Below are 11,167 nucleotides of genomic sequence, written 5' to 3' on the forward strand. Positions count from 1 at the left end.
TGCCCTGGGCTCACAGACTCCAAGAGGATCCTGAAGATGCACAGACACAGGTCTGCCTACTTAGGGGCCACTTTTCCCTTTACTATGACGCAGGGAAGATGAACACACTCTGGCATGGGGGTGTCTCCACACTGTGTGCCCCACCCTCAGGTGCAAGTGTGCGTGCTTCTGCTGTGTGACTGTGTGGGGGTCTGCAGTACATTGCTGAGTGACTGTATCTGGGCAGTGCTTTTCTGGGCTATAAGTGGGTGGTTGGAGAGTCTGTTTTATGGGTCCGTGTAGGTGTGCCTGAGTTGTACATCTTAGTATGTGTGTGTTGGGGGGGTGTCCAAGTTGTGTTGTTTGTATTTGTGTGAGATCTCAGCTGTGTTTTTGTCTCTGTCTGGTGTCTGACTTGTGAGTGAGAGGCTGGGTAAGGGATAGGGTTCCCCTTGCTGCGGGCACTGGGTCACCATAATGGGTACGAGGCCAATCAGCTATAGTCCTAACCTGGGCGTCTTAGAGAAAGGCCTGAATGATGATGCCTAGACTGTTATCCCCAAGTGAATGGCCTCTTATTGAGCAATCATTAACTTCGCCCCTGTGAGAAGAATCCAAACTGTTATGGTGAAGGGGGTGGGAACTGGTCAGGGCAGGACTTACTGCAGGTGAAAGGGGGAGGCTGGAAAATCCTATAGGCATGTGTGTTGTTATCACTCCTTCCTGCCCAACCTTCAGGTCACTCACCCTGACCCATGGCGACTGAGTCAAAATATTTAACAAACAGTGAGGCACAGATATTGACCAATCAGAATAGACACAAGTCATATTCTGAATGGAGCAGTCAGGGAGGTCATGGCTATGCCAAGAGTTGCCTCTTTAGTTGCTAGACAGTGGGAATGTCTGGGAGGAGAATCCCAGGAGAGGGGCTGGGGCAGAGGGGCAGGGAAGGAAACTGGGGAGGCCTCAGGGCGGTGGCTGTGAACCAAGTGTCATGGAAGGGTTTCAGACTTAAACAACTGATGTAGTCAAATCCTGGTGGTCCAGCTAAACCTTGGTCTGCCTTGGCCTTCAAGCAGTTGCCAGGCCAGCCCTGGGTACCCTTGTCCCTTCCCTATGGGAAAATAATGGACCACTCTCTTTTGTCATCTGCAGGAATGGGGGAAGTTAATGATCTCAAACGGCAGAAATGGCAGTGACCCTGTCTGTTTCAATTCGGGAGTGGGCTGCTTCCTGATTGGCTGTGATTGGCTTTCACTGTGGTAAGAGGGCTCCTGAAGTGGGCAGGAGCCAGGGGAGCAGTTAGTGAAGGGTTTGGGAATGGGAGAGCAACCTCCTTCCCCTGAGGATAAAGACAATGAGGTGATGGGATTGTGAACTGATACTGTTCCCTGGAAAATTGGCTCCAGCAACCCTGTGGATTTTTTCCCTTGGGCTACCTCTGATAGGAGCAGGGTGGGCCCTGGAGGTGAGACAGTCCCTTCCATATGCACAAATGACAGTATCAGGCTCCAAGTGTTTCATACCTTTTATTACAAAAATCAATAACTTAATTCAGTTCTGTATAAAGTCGGTAGGACTTCTGGTCCAATGAGCAGCCTAAGCTTTCATTCCCATCCCAAGAAGGGACAGGAGTCTTGGCCCAGAGGCTGTGGGGACCACCAAAAGCCTGCCAGGCAGCTGGAGCACTGTGTCCAAACCAAGGAAGTCCAGTGTGGGGTGTGGCTGAGTGAAGGGCTGTTCCTAAGGAGCCAAGTGCTGTCTATACAGCCTTGCCCCTCCAGGAGCATTGGGTCACCTCTGGGGATTGCCAGGCTGAATCAGCACTGCCAGCCTCTGCCCACCTGATCTCTGCCTGGGCTGGTACAGGTCACCTGAGCAAAAGCATGTCCCCAAGAAGGCCAGCGATGTCAACATCTCCAATGATAGGGCGAAAGAAGAGGTCCCCAAGCAGGCTGGTCGGAATGGACTTGAGGGTGGAGGCCGTGAGGAGGACACGGGCCAGGCGGCCTTGGGCTGCTGGGCACCAGGGTTCCAGGACTTCACACAACGCCCAGTGAGCCTCCTGCTGCAGGTGCCCAATGTGGGAGGCGGCTTGGAGGCCTGGCACATCTGTGGGCAGAGAGGAAGAAGAGGGCTCGTGAGCACCCTACTCCCAGCCACCAAAGGACGAGACTGGCCCAAGATCTGGGCCATCAGAGACATCCCTCTGCCTCCTTTGCTCGGCCTCTGAGGTCCCACTACTACCTCCTCCAAAGGAGGAGGTAATTTATTTATCAATTTTCAATGGATTCATCCATCCATTTATGAAGAGGCAGTGTGGAGTAATGGTTAAGAATTAGGTTTCCTGGGTATGAATCCCAGCACTGTCACTTATTAGCTGGGTGACCTTGGGCAAGTCACTTAATCTCTGGGCTTCAGTTTTTTTATCTGTAAAACGGGGATAATACTATTAATAGGACCTGTCTCCTAGGCTTTTATGAGATTTAAATGAACTAGTATATGTAAAACCCTTAGAATAGGGCCTAACATATGTAAGTGTGATATGAGTATTGGCTACTACTATTACAATTAATTACTACAATTTATGCGTGCCACAAGGGACTCCTGGGGAACTCTCATCTCAGATGCTCTCCAGATTACAAACAGCACTGTCTCCATCTGCCGCTCTCCTGGCCAAATTCCATAAAGACTCCTTTCCTGTCCTCCCTACACCCCTTTCAGTCATCTCTTCTATATGATCTTTCTGAACCCACAGAGGAGTTTTAGCTCTAGAGCTTCACCATGCAGCCTTCCTTTGAAGACGTGACCGAGACACAGCTGTGTCTGCCCACCCCACCTCCCCGCAGCCTTCTGTAAAGGTCAGAGCAAATTTCTCAGGCAGAGTGGCAAGGGCCAGTCTCTGGAGTGAATAGACCTGAGTTGCCATCCTAGTCTGTCCCTACCTGGCTGTGTTACCTTTAGCTAGTCACTTAGCTTCTCTGTGCCTCTTTGTGAGATGGCTATCTGATGAAAATGAGGAACCGGCCAAGCACGGTGGCTCACGCCTGTAATCCCAGCACTTTGGAAGGCCAAGGTGGGTGGATCACCTGAGGGGTCAGGAGTTCAAGACCAGCTTGACCAACATGGCAAAACCCCATCTCTACTAAAAAGTACAAAAATTAGCCGGGAGTGGTGGTGGGCACCTGTAATCCCAGCTACTCAGGAGGCTGAGGCAGAGAAAATTGCTTGAACCCAAGAGGCAGAGGTTGCAGTGAGCCAAGATTGCACCACTGCACTCCGGACTGGGTGACAGAGTGAGACTCTGTCTCAGAAAAATAAAAAGAAAATGAGGACCCAATGAGATAACAGATATCAAACCCTTAGAAGCTACCTTCCCTGGCTGGCCCCTGCTTCAGCCTTGCCCCCTACCCAGGAGTGTCTGGGAGCTCACCGGGGTTGAAGAGGATGGTCCCTTTCAGGCAGGCATATTCCTTGGGGCTAAGCTCCAGGCTCCAGAAGGACTCCAGACAGCACTGAAGCCACTGCACCGCAGCCAGGGAGGGCTGGGGTCTGTCCGGCAGCTGGCCACTGCCTCCACTGCTGCTGGGCTCCTCCAGCAGAATCTTCTTGAGTATGCTGGGCACCGGGGCCTCAGCGACCTCAAAGGTCACAGCATCTTGGGCCAACCCAAGCAGGAAGAGGGGGCCCCAGCAACCCTGCAGCAGCCGCCGCTGGTCCTGGGGAGGCAGCTGCCAGAAGGATGGCAGGTTCCTGAGGAAGGCCACTGTCTTGGCCAGAACATCCAAGGCCTCCCGGCAGGTGCGATGAGGTGCACATAGCTGGACGGGCCGGTGCTGCCTACATAGGCAGCGGCTACGGGGTCGGGGGACAGCCCTGAGGCTGGAGCTCAGAAGTGTGTAGAGAATGGCAGGGCGGCTTGCAGCTCCCTGGCATGGGCAGGCCCCTGGTTGGCTGGTGCTCATGGTTAGGGCTCTGCTCTTACTTCCAGCTCTCTGGCCCTCTGTTCTGTGCTGTGGGTGCTGTTTATATTCCCAGTGAGTGGAAGGGGGGGGAATGGCCCAACAACCTTGACTCCAGAAGTCATGTTCATTGAAAAAAACACAGACATTGCCCCTGGCAGGAATGGTGGGGAAGTGGTGGGGGAGGAGGCATTGGGAACCCCACGTGGCGCTGATATCACCTCAGTCAATGAAGTGGCCGGTGCAGGGCACAGGGCCACCTGCCGCTCACTCAGCTGCCCCTTATCGGATGACTCAAGTGGATAAACAAGGTCATTAACTCAGGCTGTACCAGGGCACCAAGGCCCCAGGTGCACAATCAGCAGGTGTCCCCATTGGTGCCCGCTCTTGTGTGCACAAAAGACTAGGGCTTTTGCTAAGCCAGGAAGCTAGCCCCAGAGCTGGGTGGGCCTTGAATGCAAGGCCCAACCTGGAAGTGCCTTATCACTAGCTTGTTTGCCTAACCTTGGGGCCCTGCTTCTGCTGTCAGCCAGGAGCAGGCTACAGGGAAGGGAGCCAGGACCCTGGGGGGCTGGGAGGACTTTGCCCGCTGTCCAGTCTAGGAGGCCTCCTTCCTCTGATTCCAGTTCTGGGCCCCCTGCAGGAATAAGGTCCTTCAGAATCCTTATCCCCAGCCTGATTCCTACCACTCCTGAAAGGCCAGGTCTGCTGAGAAGAACTCACAGAATTATAATAAAAGATAGTTGCCGGCCGGGCACGGTGGCTCATGCCTGTAATCCCAGCCCTTTGGGAGGCTGAGGAAGGGGGATCATTTGAGGTCAGGAGTTTGAGACCAGCCTGGCCAACATAGCAAAATCTCATCTCTACTAAAAATACAAAAATTAGCTGGGCATGGTGGCGTGTGCCTGTAGTCCCAGCTACTCTAGAGGCTGAGGCAAAAGAATCACGTGAAACTGGGAGGCAGAAGTTACAGTGAGCTGAGATCATGCCACTGCTCTCCAGCCTGGGCAACAGAGCAAGACCCGGTCTCAAAAAATATGTATATGTATATGTATATGTATTTATATATGTATATGGATATATATACATATATAAATACATATACATATACATATAGTTGCCATTCTCTAAGCACCTATTATGTGTCAGGCACTTCCCACTCTAATATTGGCAGCCTCCTCCTAAGGCTAGATTCTTACTTTATGAGACTAAAAAGGTTAAAGTGACTTGCCCAAGGTCATCCCACCAGGAAGACAAAGCCCAGATCTTGCCTGACTCCAAAGTCCTTGTTTGTTTCCCTGGACCCACTGGCCCAATTGTGCAGCCAGAGCCTGAGATTCTCAGAGCTTGTGGCTAGCTGCCCCCACCTTGCTGCTGCCTACTTTGCAGACGTTGCCCACTTGTGATCTGGGCAGAAATGTTGCTCTGCTGCCACGTGGCTCCTCTGTCCCGGGCATCTTTCTCAGATGGTGGAGCACAGGGGATGAGAGAAGGTGGAGAGGCCCTTGGTTGTGTCATGTTCCCGGACCTTGGCCAGTCCAGCGTGGCAAGCCTTCTGCTGCATGCTGTTGGGCAGCCTGGTGCCCTGGATGGGGAGAGAGAGGCTCTGGCATCACCGGCCCTGGCATCTGCTCCAGAATCCATCACTTTTCGGTTGTGTGACTTGGGTTGATCCTCGAACCTCAATGAGCCTCACTGGGACAATAATGCCTGCCTGTAGGGCTGCCATGGGGACAAAATGAGGTCCTGGTTGTTAAATTCCAAGTGGTTTCTGGCATACGGGAGGAGGATTTTTCTGCCCCTTTCCTCTGTGGAGCTGAGAACCAGTGGACAAACAGGCACACCTCTTTCATTTGATTATTAATCTTAATCCTTAAATTTATAAAGTTCCTTTCGTGTCTTTAAATCTCACTGAATCCTCGCAGTGTCCCCTTGAAGCAGACTCTGGAGTCAGACTGGCTGGGTTCAAATCCTGCTTCTTCACTTAGCTGAGTGACCTTGGGCAAATCACTTTCTCTTTCTGTGCCTCAGTTTCCTCATTTTTAAAACGGTGACAAGAATGTCTGGAGGTGGATATTGGTTTTATGGGGCCTGAAGGTTATGATTTGGAGGACCCTCTTTAAGAAGGTATGGTGGCTCACGCCTGTAATCACAGCACTTTGGGAAGTTGAGGTGGGAGGATCACTTGAGGCTTCGGGAGTTCAAGATCAGCCTGGTCAACATAGTGAGACCTCATCTCTACCAAAAAAAAAATTAGCCAGTGTGGTGGGGTATATCTGTAGTCCCAACTACTTGAGAGGCTGAGGCAAGAGGATGGTTTGAGCCCAGGACTTCAAGGCTGCAGTGAGTTATGACTGTGTTACTGCCCTCCTGCCTTGCTCTAGACAGAGCAAGACTCTGTCTAAAAAAAACAGAACAAAACAAAACAAACCCCCCCACACACATAAAACCTCCCCCCAAACCCTGAATATTTATATTTATTTGATCAATGTGGTCAATGGAAACCCGTTCAAGCTGGTGTCCATGTCATTTTGGCCTGCTTCCATAATTCCTGGAACACTTGCTTTCTGGTATAGCAAGATATCAACTTTTCCAGCCCCTGGAATCAACCAATACTCCAAAGAGCTCTGATTCAATCTTTTAGTGGAAAATAATATTTAGAAAGCATGAAGTAGGCACTAGAATAATACTAAAAAACCAAGAACTGGCTGGGCACGGTGGCTCACACCTGTAATCTGAACACTTTGGGGGCTGCAGTGGGTGAGCTGCTTGAGCCCAGGAGCTCAAGACCAGCTTGGGAAACATGGTGAAATCCCATCTCTACAAAAAAATACAAAAATTAGCCAGGTAGGTAGTGCACACCTATAGTTCCAGCTACTCGAAAGACTAAGGTGGGAGGATCACTTGAATCCAGGAGGGCAAGGCTGCAGTGAGCTGTGATCATGCCCCTGCACTCTAGCCTGGGCAACAGAGTGAGACCCTGACTAAAAATAGATAAATAAATAAAAATTGGGCCAGGCGCAGTGGCTCACGCCTGTAATCCCCAGCACTTTGGGAGACCATGGCAGGCAGATCACGTGAAGTCAGGAGTTCGTGACCAGCCTGGCCAACATGGTGAAATCCTGTCTCTTCTAAAAATACAAAAATGGGTCAGGCGTGGTGGCATGCACCTGTAGTCCCAGCTACTAGAGAGGCTGAAGCAGGAGGATAGCTTGAACCCGGGAGGCAGAGGTTGCAGTGAGCCAAGATCGTGCCACTGCACTCCAGACTGGGCAACAGAGTGAGACCTTGTCTCAAAATAATAATAATAACAATAATAGGGCTGGATGTGGGGGTTCACACCTGTAATCCCAGCACTTTGGGAGGCCGAGGCGGATGGATCACCTGAGGTCAGGAGTTCGAGACCAGCCTGGCCAACATGGCAAAACTCCGTCTCTACTAAAAATACAAAAATCAGCCAGGTATGGTGGTGCACGCCTGTAGTCCCAGCTTTTCGGGAGGCTGAGGTAGGAGAATCGCTTGAACCCAGGAGGCAGAGGTTTCAGTGAGCCAAGATCATGCCACTGCAGCCTAGACTGGGTGAGACACAGTGAGACTCTTTCTAAAAATACTACTAATAAAAATAAATAAAAGAAACCATCTGGGCATGGTGGCTCATGCCTGCAATCCCAGCACTTTGGGAAGCTGAGGCGGCCGGATCACTTGAGGCCAGGAATTTGAGACCGGCCTGGCCAACATGGCAAAACCATCTCTACTAAAAATACAAAAATTAGCCAGACATGGTGGTGTATACCTGTAATCCCAGCTACTCGGGAGGCTGAGGAAGGAGAATCACTCGAACCCGGGAAGCGGAAGTTGCAGTGAGCCAAGATCCCACCACTGCACTCCAGCCCAGGCGACAAGGGTGAGACTGCGTCTCAAAAAAAAAAAAAAAAAAGAAAGAAGAAGAAACCAGAACTGTTCATTGTTATGAGGGTCACTACTCCCAGTCCTTCCTAGAGCTAATGAATGTGTACACACACGCACACACACACGCACACACACACACATTTACAATTATATTTATTTCTATAATTATACATACTAAACAACATGAATTCAGACTATCATCTCCAATTCCAAGCTCATATCATGGAGTTCATTCTAGTTTTTGCCCCTTGTGTATTTATACTTCCTGTCTTTCACACTGAGAAATCTGGTGTCCATTATTCTTGATTTATCTTTTTTTTTTTTTTTTTTGAGACAGGGTCATGCTCTGTCCCCCAGGCTGGAGTGCAGTGGAGTGATCTTGACTCACTGCAACCTCTGCCTCAGGGTTCAAGTGATTCTTTTTTTTTTTTTTTTGAGATGGAGTCTCACTGTCACCCAGGCTGGAGTCCAGAGGCCCAATCTCAGCTCACTGCAACCTCCGCCTCCCGGGTTCAAGCAATTCTCCTGCCTCAGCCTCCTGAGTAGCTGGGACTACAGGCGCCTGCCACCACGCCTAGCTGATTTTTTGTATTTTTTAGTAGAGATGGGGGTTTCACCATTTTGGCCAGGCTGGTCTCAAACTCCTGACCTCGTGATCTGCCCACCTCGGCCTCCCAAAGTGCTGAGATTACAGGCATGAGCCACCGTACCCAGCCTTTTTTTTTTTCGAGATGGAGTTTTGCTCTTTTTGCCCAGGCTGGCGTGCAATGGCACAATCTCGGCTCGCTACAACCTCCACCTCCCAGATTCAAGAGATGCTCCTGCCTCGGCCTCCCAAGTAGCTGGGATTACAGGTTCCCACCACTATGCCTGGCTAAGTTTTTGTATTTTTAGTAAAGATGGGGTTTCACCATGTTAGGCAGGCTGGTCTCGAACTCCCGACCTCAGGTGATCCACCTGCCTCAGCCTCCCAAAGTGATAAGATTACAGGCGTGAGCCACTGCACCCGGCCTAAATAATTCTTCTACCTCAGCCTCTCGTGTAGCTGGCATTACAGGCACACACCACCACGCCCAACTAATCTTTGTATTTTTAGTAGAGACGGGGTTTCACCATGTTGGCCGGGCTGCTCTTGAACTCTGGGCCTCAAGTGATCCACTTGCCTCGGCCTCCTAAAGTGCTGGGATTACAGGCATGAAATACCACATCCAGCTACTTTTTTGTGTGTGTGTTTGTTTGTTTGAGACAGGGTCTGGCTTTGTCACCCAGGCTGGAGTGCAGTGGCGTGATCACAGCTCACTGCAGCCTTGACCTCCCAGGCTCAAGTGATTCTCCCACCTCAGCCTCCTGAGTAGCTGGGATTACAGGCTCCCGCTGCCATGCCCCGCTAATTTTTTTTTTTATACTTTAAGTTCTAGGGTACATGTGCACAATATGCAGGTTTGTTACATGTGTACACATGTGCCATGTTAGTGTGCCGCACCTATCAACTCGTCATTTAACTCCGCTAATTTTTAAATTGTTTTGTAGAGACAGGGTTTTGCTGTGTTGCTATGTTTTGCTAAGTGTTGGGATTACAGGCATGAGCCACCGCAGCCGGCCTGGATTTGCTTCTTGTTCCGCACATAAACTTGTTTCTCTTTCACTGCTGACATACTTCCAGGTGTCTTGGGAATCATTTATATTGGGATAAGACTTCTGATCCTGTACAGCAAGGGTCATGAGGTACAGCGAATGGTAGGAATATTCCTGGAAGCCCTTTCCACACACCAGGACAGCTCACAATGACTTAACTATACACAAAACTGACTGCCAGCCACCCAACTCTATCCCACCAAATCAATCTAAACTGAATGTATTTCCAACTCAACTTCGCCTTAGCTGGATCACCAAATCCTCGTGGCATCTCTGATATCACCTGATTCAAGGGAAAGTGGGATAGACTGGGAAGAAATAATAGTCTTAACCAATTGCAATTTTAGAATTTTGCTTTTGCAAGTTAAAAGAAAAATATATATATATGTATTTGACGCTATGAAGACATTGCTGGGGTTGCTCCCAGTGCCTAGGATGGGCCCGTGCAAGTGCAAGGCCCTGCCCTCAAGAGCCCTCAGTCTGAGGGAGAAGACGCAGATCAACTCCAGGAATCTCTAATCTTTTTTTTTTTGAGACAGTCTCGCTGTCGCCCAGGCTGGAATGCAGTGGCGCGATCTCGGCTCACTGCAGGCTCCGCCCCCCGGGGTTCACGCCATTCTCCTGCCTCAGCCTCCCGAGTAGCTGGGACTACAGGCGCCCGCCACCTCGCCTGGCTAATTTTTTGTATTTTTAGTAGAGATGGGGTTTCACTGTGTTAGCCAGGATGGTCTCGATCTCCTGACCTCGTGATCCGCCCGCCTCGGCCTCCCAAAGTGCTGGGATTACAGAAGTGAGCCACCGCGCCCGGCCGCAGAATCTCTAATCTAAAGGGAGAAGTCTCTAGTCTAAAGTGGGGAACACGCAATTCCAACCACAAGAGAAACCTAAAGGAAAAAAGGAAAGAAGAAGGCGTCAACTGTGTCAAATGCACCTGAGAAGTTGAGTAAGATAATAGTGGTTCATTGGCTTTGGCAATATGTAGCACTGTAACCATATCAGAGCCTTTAAAGAATAGACTAGAATAGGCCGGGTGCAGTGGCCCATGCCTGTAATCCTAGCGCGTTGCGAGGCCGAGGCAGGTGGATCACTTGAGGTCAGGAGTTTGAAACCAGCCTGGCCAACATGGTGAAAACCCCTCTGCTAAAAATACAAAAAAAAAAATTAGTTAGGCGTGGTGTTGCCTGTAATCCCAGGTACTTGGGAGGCTGAGAATCACTTGAACCTGGGAGGCAGAGGTTGCAGTGAGCTGAGATCGTGTCACTGCACTCCAGCCTGGGCGACAGATCTAGACTTCGTCTAAAAAAAAAAAAAAAAAAAAAAAGAAGATAGACTAGAATAAACTGTAGAGAGATGGAAGGTGAGGGAGTAGAAAAACAAGCAAACAAGTTTGCTGCAAATGAGAGCTGAAAATTGGAGAGGTAGCAGCAGAAGAAAGTGGGGTCATGGAATAATAATATAAAAAACAGGGCTGGGCATGGTGGCTTACACCTGTAATCCCAGAACTTTGAGAGGCTGAGGCAGGAGGAGTGCTTGAGACCAGGAGTTTGAGACTTAGCCTGGGCAACACAGACTCCATCCTCCACCTCTACCAAAAAAAAAAAAAAAAATCAGTGCGTGGTGGTGTGAGCCTGTAGTCCCAGCTACTCTGGAGGCTGAAGTGGGGGAGGATGGCTTGAGTCCAG

The 11,167-nt window shown here is 50.2% G+C and overlaps 1 protein-coding gene across 1 annotated transcript; it reads right to left on the reverse strand.

Moving 5' to 3' along the window:
* Positions 1-1,494: 1,494 nt before the first annotated feature.
* NR0B2 (nuclear receptor subfamily 0 group B member 2) lies at positions 1,495-4,075 on the reverse strand. The gene is made up of 2 exons (XM_003271667.3): positions 3,413-4,075; positions 1,495-2,091 (listed from the first exon to the last, which is right to left on the reverse strand). The coding sequence occupies exons 1-2, from the start codon at positions 3,942-3,944 to the stop codon at positions 1,850-1,852; spliced, it is 774 nt and encodes a 257-aa protein (XP_003271715.1). The 5' UTR covers positions 3,945-4,075; the 3' UTR covers positions 1,495-1,849.
* Between the last annotated feature and the right edge of the window lie 7,092 nt (positions 4,076-11,167).

Source organism: Nomascus leucogenys, chromosome 24 (genome assembly GCF_006542625.1).
Source record: "Nomascus leucogenys isolate Asia chromosome 24, Asia_NLE_v1, whole genome shotgun sequence".
Taxonomy (NCBI): Eukaryota; Metazoa; Chordata; class Mammalia; order Primates; family Hylobatidae; genus Nomascus; species Nomascus leucogenys.